At 33.2% G+C, this 18,770-nt stretch overlaps 2 protein-coding genes across 4 annotated transcripts in view; one reads left to right on the forward strand and one right to left on the reverse strand.

Annotated features, from left to right (window-relative positions):
* Positions 1 to 5,788: 5,788 nt before the first annotated feature.
* Positions 5,789 to 18,294, reverse strand: LOC134718954 (dnaJ homolog subfamily A member 1-like). 3 transcript variants are annotated; one of them, XM_063581827.1, is made up of 6 exons: positions 18,127 to 18,294; positions 16,016 to 16,169; positions 13,931 to 14,213; positions 13,168 to 13,395; positions 12,601 to 12,831; positions 5,789 to 9,468 (listed from the first exon to the last, which is right to left on the reverse strand). In XM_063581827.1, the coding sequence occupies exons 2-6, from the start codon at positions 16,145 to 16,147 to the stop codon at positions 9,140 to 9,142; spliced, it is 1,203 nt and encodes a 400-aa protein (XP_063437897.1). In that variant the 5' UTR covers positions 16,148 to 16,169; positions 18,127 to 18,294; the 3' UTR covers positions 5,789 to 9,139. The 3 variants fall into 3 exon arrangements, with proteins under 3 accessions (XP_063437897.1, XP_063437896.1, XP_063437895.1); XM_063581826.1 differs by lacking the exon at positions 18,127 to 18,294 and adding an exon at positions 17,941 to 18,098; XM_063581825.1 differs by lacking the exon at positions 18,127 to 18,294 and adding an exon at positions 17,945 to 18,085.
* LOC134718953 (centrosomal protein of 78 kDa-like) overlaps positions 18,054 to 18,770 on the forward strand; it is a 68,934-nt gene continuing 68,217 nt past the window's right edge. The window contains exon 1 of the mRNA XM_063581824.1: positions 18,054 to 18,170. The gene's annotated coding sequence lies outside the window, so the exon portion shown is untranslated. The remainder of the gene's footprint in view (positions 18,171 to 18,770) is intronic.

Raw genomic sequence — 18,770 nt, forward strand, 5'->3', positions numbered from 1 at the left:
ATGACAACACATACTGACAGAACACCATGACCACACACACACTTACAGAACCACATGACCACTCATACTGACAGAACCACATGACCACTCATACTGACAGAACCACATGACCACTCATACTGACAGAACCACATGACCACTCATACTGACAGAACCACATGACCACTCATACTGACAGAACCACATGACCACTCATACTGACAGAACCACATGACCACTCATACTGACAGAACCACATGACCACTCATACTGACAGAACCACATGACCACTCATACTGATAGAACAATATGACAACACTCACTGACAAAGCAACATGACGTCACACACTTACAGAACACCATGACATCACACACTTATAGAACCAAATGAAAATACAGATTTGAAAAAACACATAAAAACAAAAGTTTAGGAAAAACACATGACAAAGCACACAAAACCAAAGAACAACTATCAATTACAGAAACATACATGATATCACACACTTACATATAAGAAGTTACAAGTTACAACACACTTTTAATCATGCATATGCATGTTTGTCAATGTTTTGCAAAGAATTAATACTAATTATTTGTTTTGTTCGTAATTCTTTTAAAGAAAAAAATGCATATTTATTTTAACAACTAGTTTGCTTATTCTTTCATTGTCCATGGTTTTTTGTCGAGTCTGCAACTTTTGTTGCAGAAAGCTCGACCTAGGGATAGTGATCCGGCGGCGGCGGCGGTGTTAGCTCACCTCTTAAAAGCTTTATATTTTAGAAGGTGGAAGACCTGGATGCTTCATACTTTGTATATAGATGCCTCATGTTACGAAATTTTCGTCAGTCACATGTCCAATGTCCTTGACCTCATTTTCATGGTTCAGTGACCACTTGAAAAAAAAGTTCAGTTTTTTTGTAATGTTGAATTCTCTCTTATTATAAGTAATATGATAACTATATTTGATATGTTCGTACCTTGCAAGGTCCTCGCGTCTGTCAGACAGTTTTCACTTGACCTCGACCTCATTTCATGGATCAGTGAACAAGGTTAAGTTTTGGTGGTCAAGTCCATATCTCAGTTACCATAAGCAATAGGGCTAGTATATTCGGTGTATGTAAGGACTGTAAGGTGTACATGTCCAACTGACAAGTGTCATCTGACCTTGACCTCATTTTCTTGGTTCAGTGGTTATAGTTGAGTTTTTGTGTTTTTGTGTTTTTCTCATACTAAATTCAACAGGTCTACTATATTTGTTGTACGGAATGATTGTAAGAGGTACATGTCTAGCGGGCAGATGTCATGTGACCTTGACCTCATTTTCATGGTTCAGTGGTCAAAGTAAAGTTTTTGAGATTTGGTCTTTTTATCTAATACTATATGCCATAGGTCAACTATATTTTGTGTATGGAAATATTTTATGATCTTTATGTCAGTCGTGCAGGTTTTATTTGACTGTCACCTCATTTTCACGGTTCATTGCACAGTGTTAAGTTTTTGTGTTTTTTCTTAAACTATAAGTAATAGGTCAACTATATATGTTGTATAGAAGCATTGTTAGCTGTACATGTCTTCCTGGCATGGTTCATCTGACCTTGACCTCATTTTCAAGGTTCATTAGTCTTTGTTTAGTTATCTTAATTTATGTTAAGTTTATGTGACAGTTGTAATAAAGGTTTATTCTTGGGACTATCAACATGATATCAATGATAAGCACAGAAGGCGAGACATTTCAGCGTGTGCACTCTTGTGTTCAAATAAATATCATATTTTTTGTTGTGTTTGTTTTATCTTTTTAAATGACTAGATATGTATATTCATAATATTGAATTGATAATCAGGCGCGGATCCAGAGGGAGGCCGGTCCGTCGGTTGGATCCCCCCCCCCCCCCCCCCCCCAATTTTTGGATAATCAATGCATTTGAATGGGGACATGTAGTGTTGGAATCCCCCCTTTTTGTCTTGGGTTAGGATCCCCCTTCCCCTCTATTTGAAATGGCTGGATCCGGCCCTAATAATATTAACTAAATGGAATTTATACCATGGACAGGCTGGAATGAATTAATTGCAGTGCATTTCTAAATTGAATCCACACAAGTCAGTGAAGTGTTTTTGTCATGCCTGAGGCGAAAATCACAGTATGCGAGACATGGGTATTTCTATCTAATGGCAGCGGTTGCATACTGTCATAGACTGTGGATTTTTCGTGGACTTCGTTTGTAAAGGTAAACCACGAAATTAAATGCTGAACGAAGTACAAATCTTCTATTGGCATAAATACAGGCCTTGGCAAAACCATGAAATCGATTATCGACGAAAATGCAATTTTTCCTTTATCAACGAAAATTGGTATAAAATAAATGAACCCACAGTAACTGAACTATTTGTATAAATCTTTAATTGATCATTTTGAAGGTAGAAGACCTGTATGCGGATACCTTCTATGTCTGTTGCATTCCTTAGCCTCATTTTTTTGGTTCAGCAAATGTTAAAAAAAAATTGTCATGTGAATTTATCACTTATTATGATTAGTAGAATAATTACAGGAAGTACAATGTATATTTGGTTCATTGTATATTGCATACTTGTTTGTCAGAAAGAGTTCACTCTACCTTGACATCATTTCAGATCAGGGATCAAGGTTAAAGTTAATTGTTTCTAAAGGTCAGTTGCTCAGAGCCTCAGATGCTACAGGTCAATTATATGTTGTGTATGAAATGATTGTAAGTAGTAGATGTCACTCTGGCTGGTTTTATTTGACCTTGGACTCATTTTCACGGTTCATTGGTCAATGTTACGTTTTTGTCGAGCCTGCAACTTTTGTTGCAGAAAGCTCGACATAGGGATAGTGATACGGCGGCGGCGTTAGCTTACTTCTTAAAAGCTTTATAATTTAGAAGGTAGAAGACCTGGATGCTTCATACTTTGTATGTAGATGTCTCATGTTACGAACTTTCCGTCAGTCACATGCAGATTCACATGTCCAATGTCCTTGGCCTCATTTCCATGGTTCAGTGACCACTTGAAAAAAAAGGTCAGATTTTTTGTAATGTTAAATTCTCTCTTATTATAAGTAATTGGATAACTATATTTGGTATGTGCGTACCTTGCAAGGTCCTCATGCCCGTCAGACAGTTTTCACTTGACCTCGACCTCAATTCATGAATCACTGAACAAGGTTAAGTTTTGGTGGTCAAGTCCATATCTCAGATAATATAAGCAATAGGTCTAGTATATTCGGTGTATGGAAGGACTGTAAGGTGTACATGTCCAACTGGCAGGTGTCATCTGACCTTGACCTCATTTTCATGATGCAGTGGTTATAGTTAAGTTTTTTTGTTTTGGTCTGTTTATTTATACTATATGCAATAGGTCTTCTATAATTGTTGTATGGAATGATTGTAAGGTTAACATGTCTAGCTGACAGGTGTCATCTGACCTTGACCTCATTTTCATGGTTCAGTGGTCAAAGTTAAGTTTTTGAGTTCTGGTCTATTTTTCTAATACTTAATGCATTAGGTCAACTATATTTGATGGTGGAAATATTTTATGATCTATATGTCTGTTACGCAGGTTTTATTTGACCTTGACCTCATTTTCAAGGCTTATTGCTTAGTGTTAAGTTCTTGTGTTTTGGTCTGTTTTTCTGAATTTATAAGCAATAAGTCAACTATATTTGTTGAATTGAAAAATTGTTAGCTGTACATTTCAGCCTGGCATGGTTCATCTGACCAATGTTTTGTTTTCTTGGTTAATGTTGAGTTTATGTGACAGTTGTAATAAAGCTTTATATTTGGTCTATCAACATAATATCTATGATTAGTAAAGAAGGCGAGACATTTCAGCGTGTGCACTGTTGTTGTGATTTGGTGTATTTTTCAAATACATGTACAACAATATTTTGTGTCTGGCCATGATGCATGCAATGTTTATATGTTGTTCTAGTCCAAATCATCTGACCTGGATAATGTTAAGGTTATGGAATACTTCTGTGTTACAGAGTTTCAACATAAATTCAATGATAAGTAAAACAGGCGAGACCTTTCAGCATATATACACTGTTGTTTAAAATTCAATATATACAAGAGTCTAAGTGTGTTTTTTTTTTAAATATTTAATCCACATGAATTAAAGTGATTTAAACATCTAACATGTCTAACCCACATGAATTGTAGAGTTTCTGAATTTCTATCTCAACTCCTTGAGTTGTTATGCATTTAAAGCTCACCTGACCCAATAACCAAGTGAGCATTTCTCATCACATGTCATAAAGACATCTATCGTCCTTTGACGTCCACCATTGTTAATTTTTACATAAATCTTTTCAGAAACTACTGGGCAAAATTTAAAAAAACTTCTGTCTGCCAGCAAACAAGGCCAACATGGGGGTATGGTGCAAGTTTTGTCTATTATCTTGAAAACTACTATAGAAAGAGAAAATCAGGCCAGTTTTTGTCGAGCCTGCAACTTCAGTTGCAGAAAGCTCGACATAGGGATAGTGCTCCAGCGGTGGTGTTAACCAACTTCTTAAAAGCTACATATTTAAGGAGAAATACGTGGATGCTTCATACTTAGTTTATAGATGCCTCATGTTACAAAGTTCTGTCTGTCACATGTCCATTGTCCTTGACCTCATTTTCATGGTTCAGTGACTACTTGAAAAAAAAGTTGGAAGATTTTTTTTAATGTTAATCTTTCTCTTATTATGAGCAACACTGAATAATTATATTTGGTATGTGCATACCGGCCCGTCAGACAGTTTTCACTCGACCCCATTTCATGTATCAGTGAACAAGGTTAAGTTTTGGTGTTTCAAGTTCTAATCTCAGATTCTATAAGCAATAGATCTTGTAAATTTGGTGTATGGAAGGATTGTTAGGTGTATATGTCCAACTGGCAACTTTCATCTGATCTGGACCTCCTTTTCATGGTTCAATGGTTTAGGCTGTTTTTCTTATACTACATGTATATGCAATAGGTGTATGAAATGATTGTAAGGGTGAATATGTTCAATTGGCAGGTGTCATCTCACCTTGACCTCATAAAATATTTTATGATATACATGTCAATCTCGTAGGTTTTATTTTAACTTTACCTCATTTTCAGGGTTCATTACTCAGTGTTCCATGGTTATGTTTGATTCTTAGATACCTAAGCAATAGGTCACCTATATTAAATGCAGATTGATTGTAAAGTGTACATGTCTGTCTGGCATGGTTCATCTGACCTTGACCTCATTTTTATGGTCAATGTTTAGTGTTCTTGGTTAAGTCTGTTTCTTAGAAACTATAAGCAATAGGTAAACTTTATTTAGTGTATTGAATGATTTTTACGTGTACATGAATATGTTTGGTTTTCTGACCTGTCCTTAGATCATGATTCATGTTAAGTTTATGTGATTGATTATGAACATAATATCAATGGATAGTAAAGAATTCAGCATGTGCACACCTGTTTTTTTTCTTGACCATGAAGCTGGATTACCTGAAGAGAAAGGCATATCTTTCCTGGATATCCAACAATCCTTGTCAATTAAGAGTCAAACAGATAAAGGACAGGGAACCAGTCTGGTAGAAAATTAGAGAGGAAATGAATTGGTTTACAGATCATGGGAAGTCATACTGTGATTTGATAACTGGATAAAAAGTTGTCAACCAGATTTGAATTAGGTGATTCAAAAAGCTTTGAAAAACACTCAGCTGGTAGAAATGATGATAAAAGACTCTTTTTTGGAGGAAATGCAACTTGCAATAACTTAAGACTTCATTTTTGCCAGGCTTGTAAACTGGACATAAAATATAACAAAAAAGATCGTTAAAATTTTATTAGACACTTGGGTCTAGTAAACACAGCACTTTACCATGTTTAGAGACCAGACAAGTTTTTTACTGGTTTAATATCCTTTGTCAATGCATACTGTAAATTCATTTATTTTCGTTGGTACCAACTTTTGTAGATTAAGTCAAACTTAGATGTTTGCGGATATTTAATTTCATGGTTACACTGAAGTCTCTGCTTACAAGCCAATGGGAATTTTATTATTAGTTTTTAATTTTGTGGTTCACCTGAACCCATGAAATCTAGGGAAATTGGTGTCCAACGAATAATAATGAATCCACACTATCTCACTTTAATCGACATCTACAACATAATTCATGCAAGAATCCACATTTAATTGTAGAATAATATAAAACACATAACAATTACAATGTTTCATTTTCAACATGATAAATATACAGATTGAATCACAGCATCAAAAAAGATAAAACAGGTCACTGCAGTCTCAATTTGAATTCATGACATTTACATTTATATAGACTATAGTGTCTTGATTACAGAGATTACGAATGTCAATAAATTACTGTGGATTCATTTATTTTCGTGGGTACCAATTTTTATGGATTGATGAAAACTTCCATATTCATAAATATTTAATTTTTGCATGTTCATAGATATTTTATTTTTGCATATTCATAGATATTTAATTTTTGCATATGCATAGATATTTGATTTCATGGTTTTGGCAAAGTTACTATACTCTGCTGTTGAAAATTTGTATTTCGTTGAACATTTAAATTGTAGTTCCCCTGTATCCAAGAGATCCAGGAAAATTGGTATCCAACAAATATTAATGAATCAACAGTAGTATAAACAATATTATGGATTTAGCTTATTCATGTTATTGTCCATGGTCCATTGAGCCATATGATTAAGAAAATACAATATTGTAATTCAATGTACTTATTTTCATGGTTTTTTTTCCATGTAGAAAATTTGAACTTTGTTGAACACTTAAGGTGGTACCCAATACTTTAACTAAAAGAAATTTGGCTCATTTAATTTTCTTAAAATTTTGACAAAGTATTTAATTTGAGCCCTTTGACAAAAATATAAAAAATTCAAAAATTTTGAACCAACCATTTTATCAGAAAAATTACACTGGTTATATAGCAGCTTGACAAACACTTATTTTGATCATTGAGAAGCTTAATATTCCCTTATCAAAACAACATAATTAAAACATTATGCTGATTTTACAGAGTTGTCTCCCTGTAGTGTTAGGTACCACCTTAAATTTCTGGTTAAAGTACAAACAAAAAAGCCACTGAATTCATTTACAAATACAGACAAAAAAAAACAATTCACAATACATCTTTTGTCTCAATTCAAAGACAAAGTTTCTAGATGTATTAATTTTATAGAGACACAAGATACTTTTATACTTTCATTAAAAGAACTTAAAACACATATATACAGTACTTGCAATTTTCTTGGGTTTGTGGTTACAGGTGAACCACGAATTAGAATATTCAACAAATGTTCATATTTTCAATAGGCTTTGTATACAGATTTTGGCAATATTAAGAAATCAAATATCCACGAATATGATTCCACAGTATAACCAATGAGACAGCAACCAAACGTCACACATGACAACCATATGTCAAAACACAAACCTTAAAACAGGTGTTAGTTTTCCATCAATCACAAAAAATGAACAAAAGTTATAGCCTTGACATCAATAAATTATAACATTTAAAGACTTAATTTACATGTTGACATGTCAGAACATTTTAAGCTCTTACAAATTAAATTTCATGGTTTTCCCAAAGTCTTCTTGTTAAAAATTTGTGATTTGTTGAATATTTGAATTTCTGGTTCATAAACTCCACAAAAAGTGATATCCAGTGAAAAATAATGAATCCACAGTGAATGATCATGAATTCCTATGCATGCACCACAATAGTTATAAAATGACAAATCAATGAATTCAAATATAGAAAATATTCAACCAGTGATAGAATAACACATTCGTGAATGTGCCTAGCTTATGAATATGAGTTAAATTATCAGTGTTGTTAATTCACGAACTGAATATTTTTTTTGTCTAAATTTGAATTTTTGGATAAGTTGTTATTTTTTTCAATAACCACAGACCATCTTTTGTTGTATGACTTAAGAAAAAAAAAAAAAAATACCAAACAACACAATGATTTGAGTTTTCCATTGAACACATGTATTTTCAACTTGTCAAAAAAAGTTATGAAAAGACATGAAATATCCATTTTCTATGTGGAAAATAAATTTGATCAAAAATTTAAATAGCTGGTGCAAAAAAGCCCCAACACCCATAACATTGAACTACATACTAATTGCGCAATTTTATTTAGACCCCAAATAAATCTTTTCATTGCAGCATTGAAGTGCCTCCAAAGACCTCCTAAGAATTTTTCTGGAACAGCCTTTAGGCCAAAATGCATAAATATATATGTCTGTTTTCTACCTCCATTTCTAAAAATATATTATACGTTGTTGGAGTTTTTGGGTATAACAAATCTGACTGGGTAAACTAGAGGAAATAGGATTCATAAATGTAGAGTTAATGCTTTTTCTCATTTTGTCAAGGCACTAAGATTTTACGATTTGAGAATCAAACATGTGCATATGATTGTGATTAGGCCCAAAAAAAATATATGTATGTTTCCTGTTTCCTGACCGACCCTGACTCAAACCCGCCGAGCCTAGAATTTTTTATTCAATTCCGGAAAAAAAACGTTTCCGGTCCGGTCCAGATCCGTATCTTACTATGCCCAAACAATCAAAATGGCTGCTCCCAGCTCAAATGTGCTACAACTAAGGTTTAAAAAATGTCAGCACTGCGAGGATTATTCAATTAAAGCTTCTTTAAAAGAGATTAAATCATTTTGGGGTACAGGACCCTAACCAGACATGACATTTAACTGACTGCAAATCTAACAGGGAGTGCAAAAAAAAAAAAAAAAAAAAAAAAAAAAAAAAAATCCCGACCTACCGACCCCGATTTATTTGACTTGGAAGCAGGAAACAGACATATATATTTTTTTGGCCTTAGCTGGGAACAAAACAGGTATATATATTTTGGCCTTAGTAACATCAACAAAATTTATAAATTAGTTTCTTGTAAAGGAAGTTTTCTATACTGACTTAAGTACACCATACATGTTCTGTTAAATAATGGCTGTCATATAGAAGTTATTTGATTTTCTTTATAAATATTGGAAAATATGACAAGATTATAAAAATCATCACAAAATTCATGAAATTTATGTAAAAATGTTTTCAAAACTTTCATATGCATATGAATTAGCCTTGAATATAAATGATTTTTTAGTTTATGATTCTAATGCGATGCGCACTGCACTCGCTGTCCTCCTGGTCCCATTTCATCGTCATCATCTTCGTCATGTGCATTTCTTTGTCTGCTACGTCTACGATCGCGTGGATTATAATCCTCAAGGTCATGTTCTTCGGCATCGTCAGGAATTATGACCTCTTTTCTAGGAGGAAGTAAACTGTCCAGTTGTGTCAATTTGTCTGCTGGTAAGAAATTGTTCTCTGGAAATTTCACTTTGAATTTAATTACTAATCGTCCTTTTTCGAATGGATCACGTTTAATTGGCATACCTTCGTTCATGACACATTTGATTTCTTTGTCTTTGATAACGTCACCTGAAAAGTCAAAATTTTGTAATGTTACTCAAATGATCAGCTTAACCTTGCATAGCACGAGATCACCTCCTGAATTTTTTTTGGGGTTTGTGTTGCTCAGTTTTAGATTTATATGTTGTGTTTTGTGTACTATAGTTGTTAATTTTTTTAGCCATGGGGTTGTCAAGATTATATTTTCGACTTATGAGTTTGAATGTCCCACTGGTATCTTTCCCCCTCTTTTTCATATCTGTAACATGAAACTTTAATATTTATAAAGAAAGTTGTCCTGTTTCCAGTAGTGAAATAAGATTTGAATCGAGTGGACCTGCCCCATGAGAGCACCAAACTTACAAACTCATCATTTTACCCTATAATACTGAGACCACCTAAAATTTAATATCTGACATTTTTAATGAGATCTTTATAATCTAAGTATAAAATCATCCAAAAATATTCTATTCTTAATTCTAACATGACGTCCTTCAAACACTTTGAGTACACACTCGTGGTAAAATATGAATATATAATATTGCATTGGCTGTTCCGATCGTACACCCACGTCATATATTTTTTTTTATGAGTGAAGTACCCGACGGCATAGAATGATGATGTTATAATTTAAGCATTTTACGGGAAAATACACGCTTCTGATACCGAAAATCATCACAACAAGGAAATGTAAACAAACGATGCTAACTTGATGTGGTATAAGCCAATTTTTTATGCATAGAAGACATATATATATATACTAGAAATCACCCGTGACATCGCGGGTCCGTGACTGAATTAAAGTATATAACTATGCGCAAGCCTTACTATAGTATTAGCATGGTCATCTGATAAAATCATGCCGATTATAAGATACACAGTTTTCTCTGCTTTCAAATCTTTCTGTTTGAACCCGTCGAACTGGAACTAATCAATTATTGGTCATGATAAATACTTATTATTTGGAAAACAAAAGGTCCTGGAATGGAGTATTTTTTAATCAACAGTATTGTCCTATATAAGTTATAAATTAAGTTGAATTCTTTGATTCGCTGTTTTACGTAACTCATGCCGGCTAACAAATTGAAAACTGTACCTATACGCCTTATTTTTAGTCCAGATTTTTTAGTATTCGTATCGTTATCTTAGAAAGTCTTACTGATTAAAATACTACAATAGGTAACAATTTGACAATTTAATAGTGTCAACCCTGTGATTATGTCCCGTATATATAGCATATCAATCGCCTGTATACACTGTTTGGTGGTGCCCCTGTCAGATGCGGAACGTACAGATAAGGTAATAAGTAACAGGTGATTATACTATTGGTATCGGTATCGGACTTGACCCGGAACTTCTTAATTATTGGCAATATTAATGGAAAACAAAAGGGCCTGGAGTGGTGTAATTTTTAATCTACACCTTTGTACTATATAAGTTGCATATAAACAGTGTTCTCCCCAGGATTTTTGGATAGCACCAGGGTGACGCGTGACAAAATGAATTTTACAATATTTTGTGTCGCGTTGCGTCGCTTATTTTTTTCTTGTTAGTTTTTGTCACAACCTTTTTGCCTTTGTTTTGTTTACTGTCTGTGGTACTGGGTTGTATGGTTTTTGGGTCAGGAAATTATTGGAAGAAAAAGTAAATCAATAAACAGTTTTAATATCTTTGAAGAATAAATAAAAGAAAGCACAATTAGTCTTTAAACTAAAGTCACTTCTTATATTTTGATCAAGCCATTTTGTCCCGATACTTGTAGTTACACTACATATTCCCTATGTTAGATTTCACCATACATATAGCTATGAACTTTGAACAAGATCAAATTTTGATACAGAACCTTCAGTAAGTTAAAAATATTTTCCATAGTTTATGACCTGATTGTAATAAACAAAACATCTTTTTTCTATAGTTAACACATTATTTCAGTCATGAAGATTGCTTTAAAATATCATCTCTTCGTTAAGTTAATTAATTCATAGCTTAAATCCTGTGTTAGTTTGGCTGTTTCAAGGTATTCACACGTAATTTCTTTTTTGAAAAAACTACCCATTTATTACAATATGTCTTTGAATCAATAAAGGTATGATTCTAAAAAATAATTTGCAAAACATTTTTGTTGGTATGTTGTAAGAAAGTTTTCATCCTGAATATTACATTTTAATATAATTTTGCATTCAATTTGTACTTTATTTTTATTTTCAATGAGAAATTATATGTGAGGAGCAATTATTTGTAATAAGAAAAATCAGGGGAAATAACTCCACAATTAATTTTAAACAGGCAAATTTTTTGACTAAAGACTGACGTAATATAGTTCATTAAAAAATGCTTGCTTGTCCCTCACAAGTCTGTTATTAAAATTATGATCTCTTAATTAATTAAAACACAAAAAATCATGTACATCAATTAATCCAATCATCAAGGTTAACCTCAACAGGTAAATCGATCACGTGGTGTAAACAATCTACTTGTCAATACTGGATTAAACTGGTTAGAACTGGTCAATTTTCATGTAAAATTTTACACCTGACTGAAAGTTGAAGTCATTCAAAACTTTACCGATTTTAATACGATTTTTTTACCGAAAACTTTAGCACCACGGAGAAAAATTATACATCGCGGCAAGAACGATACCACCGCGGTAGAAATTTATACATCGCGGGCCCGTGGTCCTTTAAGGGCCTGGGGAGAACACTGATATAAAGTTGAATTCTTTGATTCGTCGTTTTCACATGATGACGGCTGACAAATTGGACCTCGTAATTTTAGTATTATAGATATAAGTAAATTATCATTAAAATTCATCAAAATCTATCTAAATATGTTATTGTAAATAGTTTGAGCATGTCACTAATTCTTTTTGCTCTGTTCTTTAGCGCCAATCTAAAAGTGCGTCACCTAGAGCGCTTCGAACCAAAAGAATTGCTGTATTTGTCCTATTAGAATCGAAATAATTCATGGGGGCTTGAATATATCGTGATTTTACCAAGGGGTGATCCTTTATGCCGATATTTTACCCCTCGCTATCGCTCAGGGTAAAATATTTGTCATAAAGGGCCAACCTGTGGTAATTTCACGATATATTCAAGCCCCCATGAATTATTTCTTAATTAATTTATCCAGAAATACACTCCCATTTTATTCATATGTTCTTACCAGGAAGACTTGTAATAACTAATGTTCTATCGTCTAGTGTTTGTATAGTTTTTTGAAATCCACATAAAGCTTCCACTAATTCGATTTCCATTTCGGTAATAAGGTCAAGGTCTTGCCGCTGGAACCTGTCATGTTCTTTTTCATCTAGCACAATGATTATGTCCCCTGCTTCTATCCCTGGCTCTTGGTCACCGTCGCCAGTGAAGCGGATATTTTCTCCATCTTTCATTCCTAAAATTAAAGTCAAATGCAATAGTCCATTTGCCAATTACCAATTTGATTCTATTATTACAAACTTTTAAAATGTATTACTTCCCTTTGTCAATAGTAGACTGGTTAGATACCAGACAAAATTAGCTTTTGCCAATGCAAAGCATAAATTGAAAGTGATGTATTAGCAATTCATCTAAATTTTCAGGAAAAATAACTTCTGATGACAAAATTATTCAGCTACACAACAAATTAATGTAATTAAAATATTTGAAAAATACACAAGTGAGGTAAAAGTTAAGTTAAATATTGAAAATAAAGTTTGTCAATGAAATGAAAGCTGTCACAAATCTTTACCTTTGTCTATATGAACTTCCAGAATTTTTCTTTCTCTCGTGACCTTTTTACCATTACAATGTTTACACATATGTTTGGGATCAATACTCTCTCCTTCCCCTCGACACTCAGAACAAACAGTCTGTATCTGTTGTACCATACCGGGAGCCAGTTGGTGTATTCTGACCTGCATCCCTGTTCCTTTGCAAATACGACACTTTCCTACAGCTCCTTCTTTACCTCCACGACCTGTTAAGAATTGAAAAAAAAATTATGTTAAGGGGAGATAATTTTCAGTTTATAATCTTTGAACGATCCCAAATGTCGTGTTGAACATTTATGCCATCAAAGAATAAGGAAATCTGATTTTTTCTATGGTTGGGAGAATTAAATATTCATATGTGCTTTCAAAATGTATATGTCAAGCAAAATGGGGTTACACTTGAAAGAGTAGAAATGCTCAAGAAAGACCAATCTGTGCATTATTAATTATATCTCTATCAGGGGGATCTATATCTTCACATATCGGTCCATCTTAAAATCTGGCTAATTGTTTGTTTAAAAGTAAAGATTAATGTATAAATTGAATAAAAAAATATGTTTAAAAAGCAAGCAGTCAACTTCATATTTTCTACATTTATCAGTTTGCTTGAACTAATAAGAGCCAACTCGTGTTGTATCTTAATTCTGTTAATGTGGACAATTTAACATTTTTCCTTAAAAGGGGAGATAACTAATGCCATAACATTTTCTATCTTGACTAAATAGGGAGTTAACGTCTTACCTTCACATTTACCACATATAACATTTTTCTGTAAAGCTAATTTTCGTGTTGCACCATTGTATAAATCTTCTAGCGACACTTTCAATTGATGAACAACATCTTTGCCTTTCTTTGGTCCCCTTTGTCTTCCACCACCGCCAAAGAACATATCAAATATATCCATGGGGTTGTGGAAATCGGCTCCATGGCCACCCCCTTTAATAGCTTCCTCGCCACCCCTGTCGTAGGTTTCACGTTTTTTAACGTCTGATAATACTTCATATGCCTGACTGATTGCTTTGAACTACAAAGTAAATATAAATTGATCAATGGTTGCTAACATCCACTGGCACACAAAAAAATATACATGTTTAACAATACACAATGTTTAAAAATACCACTGAAACCTTCAAAGTATATACTTTTGAATAAGAAAACTTGTTATATAATGACTCTTTACTCTTAGCATTATATGTATTTATGTATAATATTAAAACACAGTTAAAATCAATTAGTCTGTAGTTACTCAGTGATTTTGCTAGCGCTCGTCACTTTTGAATTTTACGAAAGAGTTTTCGAATTGACGAAAGTTTTTCAAATCAATTTCGTCACTTAAAATTGAAAGTGTAAAAATATTTTCTCATTAAAATACCATAAATCTACATGTCTATGTGTTTTTGACAAGTTTATGACCCCCAGGTAATTAACATTTTCAACAGGTGTAATAAGTTGTGATTACAACTAATCTGCTTTCCGCCATCCGATGGGTCACTAATCAGTTAATTATTAATAAACCTCATAATTGGCCATTATAATTATTTCCCCAGGAAGATGAGTCAGTTAGCAATTCAACAACCAGGAGTATAATTTCGTCATTTGATCGAAATAATTTGTTACCCCGGACAGTTCGCATTTGATTTTCATTATTTCTCAAACGATCACAATTTGAAGTTCGTTTGTCGTAGAATTCGTCATCTGAATGCATTTTCGTCACAATTGATATTAATTAATTGCCATAAAAAACTATCGTCTATTTCCTTTCAAAAAATATTATATAGAACTTTTATTTTCAGTTCAAATTGTCTTCACGAGTTTAACAGGTGCTTCCTGTACTGTGAGCTACGCATGCGTGGAAGTAGTCCTATAACTATTTATAGACCCTGATGAAAAAAATGTAAAATACGAAACCATTTAGAAGCAATTAAACAAAGACAAAAATAATCTCTAACTAAAGGAATTAAAACCGAAAAATTATAATTTCCTGATGAATCCGGACTCGTTTTGAATTTACTATACACGTGTCACTTCCCGTTTTCGTTTCATTTTCAAACCGAAAGTAGAAAACGTTATCTATTTTTGATTTGTTTACAACCTCATTTATACTCGTTCCAAAAAGGATTTTATACAGTTCCAACTTAATAGAAATGATTTCCAAATATCGATTTAGACGATTTGTAAGGATAATGATTATGCAGTGATAAAATAATTGCAAGTTAATTTCTAATGTAATTCCTTGATTAAAAAAAAATGAATCGAACTTGTGTTGTTCAGGAATGTCCTCTGGAACAAACTGAAGAGAAATTGTGAACTAAGTTTCAATATCCCATGTCAAAATCTTTCATAATAAGGGCCAATACAGTCAAATCATACAATACTGACTGCCAGTCATGCCTACAAGTCCTTTAAATCTGACAAAGTCAAAACTGAAGCTAGTAACATAAATCCTTGGTTCCTTGCTGTTACACAAAAAAGGGTTGATTTTAATGGTGCGCAAAAGTGACTAAAGGCCTCAAAATCCTAGCTTAAACCCTGAGTTTCTTATCATATAATAATAATATATACATTCATTATCATGTTGAATTTTTGTCTCACTATTGAAGGCTTCACAGTAACTTAATTTACATCCATGTAATTTTAACTCGGGTGGATATTTGCCTCTTTGTTCTTTTGGTCTATGGATAGTTGACAATTGAAGACCTGTTTGTAACCCTCTGCTGTTGTCTGCTCTATCGTCGATGTTGTCTCTTTGAAACATTCATGACATTCCCCATTTTTTATTCTAAATTTTAACATTTCTTTATTTTTATATTTAGCCTTTGATTATACCTTTTCTCCTTCATTTGGATTTTTATCTGGATGAAATTTCAGGGCTAATTTTCTGTAAGCTTTCTTGATTTCATCTGGCGTTGAAGTAGGCTTCACTCCCAAAAGATCGTAGTACCCAGTTTCTTTTACCATATTTTCTGACTAAATTTTCAGTCTGAAATGAAATACATTGATGTGAATCGTAAAAGTCAGTTCAATAAACTGCTGACATAACTCCAATATTGCCAGAGATTAGGTTAAACATAAAAATTTGTTTGTTGTTCCTCTACCCAGAGGTTCATAGATTCTATAGTAACACATATACATGTAGCCGCAGTCTGCACGGTTAGCCACTAGTCCGATGCCCCAGAATAGTAAAAAATTGTTTCAGACTTAATAAAAATTCTCAAAATTTTATATAGTCTTAAAAGAAAATAGTTACAACTTTCTGTAAATAATGGAATAAAATGAAAATGACATAGGCATTTTCATTGTTATTCTTCTGGGATTTTGTCTGATGCTTTTCCCTCAGTTTTAGTTTGTTACTCAATTTTGTTATTTGTCCATTCGAACAGCAGTATACTACTGTTGCCTTTATTTATGCAAATGTGTCCGCCATTCTTAAAAGCACACAGGTTCCCGTAAACTTTGACATCACAATTTAATTTTTTTTTACATCACAATTAAAAAGTGATTGTTGTTAGACGTCAGAATGTTATTCTGAAAAGTTCTAAGGTCATTCAGAGGCAAATTAAGCTAAATACCAAAAGAGAATATGTTTTTGCGTGTTTTAATAATTTCAAGTTATTGTGTCTTTCTCCTGATTTTTATTAGATATTGTAATACATAATTTGTTTCTGTTATGATCATCTGTGTTATGCTTTTAATAAGGAATAATGAATATAAAGATGAAAAAAAACCATAATCATTCACCTCACCAGTGCTTGTTCCCTCAATTAAATAGCATCTCAAAGCATATATCTTCACAGAATATTTTTTTTAGATGCACTTTCTACAAATCAACCCAGGTTTATAACCAGGGTAGTTCATTCAAAAAATCACATCAAAACTTGTCTACTACATGTAGTTAAACAATATACCTTATTGCTATTTGGAAATCTTTGCTGCTTGACCCAAGTATGGCAAGAATCTGTGCTACCTGAACTATTGGCGTCATACAACCACTTTTACATTGCAACATTAGATATTAAAAATTCTTTTGTTACGTCAAAAATTTATGGGAACCTTTGGGAGGTCCAGGTATCATGTGTGGGACTCAGGTGTACTATGGTGCGTGTTAACAACTTCTTGCTATTTCCGTCTAACCATTGCTGACCTGAAAAGCTGTCCCGCTTCATGAACTTTTGCATCAAATTACAACAATGACTTTTCCATTGTGGCGTCAGATCTTTTGATTTATGACGTCAAAATATAATGGGAACATGTGTGATGACTGATGTCCAGTACAGGCGGACAAATAACGATAAGGTGTATTCATACATTGACATACACCTTATTGCTAATCCCAGCTGACCCGGGCGCTTGAACTTTTGACACATTCAACAATCAAATTGCCATTGTGCGTCAGATATTTTGTTTAATGACGTCAAATTTTACGGGAACCTGTGTGATATCCAGTAATGGCGGACAAATAGCAGTAAGGTGTATTGTAGATAAAGAATTAAAGGCTTCAGGCAGATGGGCGTGTGACTACTTGTATGTAAGAATATACATCAACTAACACTGGCAACTGAATGAAAACATGATTAAATCTTCAACTTTTGATAATAGATTATTAGTGTCATACTAAAATCTTGAACAATGGTAGCTAATATATTTCATCCCCCCTTTTTGTTGCTAAAATCAAGCTTTTCTTCAAATTTGTCATTCTGCCTAAAAAAGCAACCACTACGGAACTTTTACTAGATATTTATTGCTTAATTTACCTACTAAATTATGTTTCTTCGTTTCTTTTTAGTCTTTTAGCAATGATACTTCCTTCTCAAAAGATCTATTTTCGATTTTGTGAGAATTTTCTAGACGAACGTGCTTGTTGTATCGGAAGTGACGTCAGATGGTTATGGAAGTTACAATGGATTCTGGGATGTAAACTAATAATCAGCGCCACTAACCTTTTATTTTGAAAGCGAAAAACTTCTGTTATTTGTGATGAATGGTAAATTATCTGTCTTGTCACGAAGTCTTGTTATAAAATATCAGAAGAACCACTTTGTAAATGTCGGAAAATGGCTAAAATCTGCGCATAGCATGCCAATCTCCGAAATGTTCTGTTAGATCTTGCAAAACTGGGACGAGTACCGGCATGTTTTGTTTTGATTTTGCAATTTTTCAATGTTTGTAACTGTCTTTGTATTTATACTCTAATAGACAAAGTTATAAAGAAAATATAATATGTGTGCATTCAATAGTTTTCTTGCAATTACATGAAGTATACAAAATGTTTTAAAAAGCTTACAACAAAAGTCAACATACATCATACATGTACAACCCTCTTTTAAGTATTATAAATAGACGTATTTACACTTGTATGCAAATTTGTCCGCCATTACATAACATCACACAGGTTCCCGTAACGTTTGACTTCATAATTCAAAACATTTGACGTCACAACTAAAAAGTGATTGTTGTGTGACGTCAAAACTAAAAAGTGATTGTTGCGTGACGTCAAAAGGTTATTCGGAGGTGACAAAAGGTCATTCGGAGGCAAAATACAGCTAAATACCAAAATCGTAAATACATTTATTATTTATGAGGG

Source organism: Mytilus trossulus, chromosome 5 (genome assembly GCF_036588685.1).
Source record: "Mytilus trossulus isolate FHL-02 chromosome 5, PNRI_Mtr1.1.1.hap1, whole genome shotgun sequence".
In the NCBI taxonomy this organism is placed as follows: Eukaryota; Metazoa; Mollusca; class Bivalvia; order Mytilida; family Mytilidae; genus Mytilus; species Mytilus trossulus.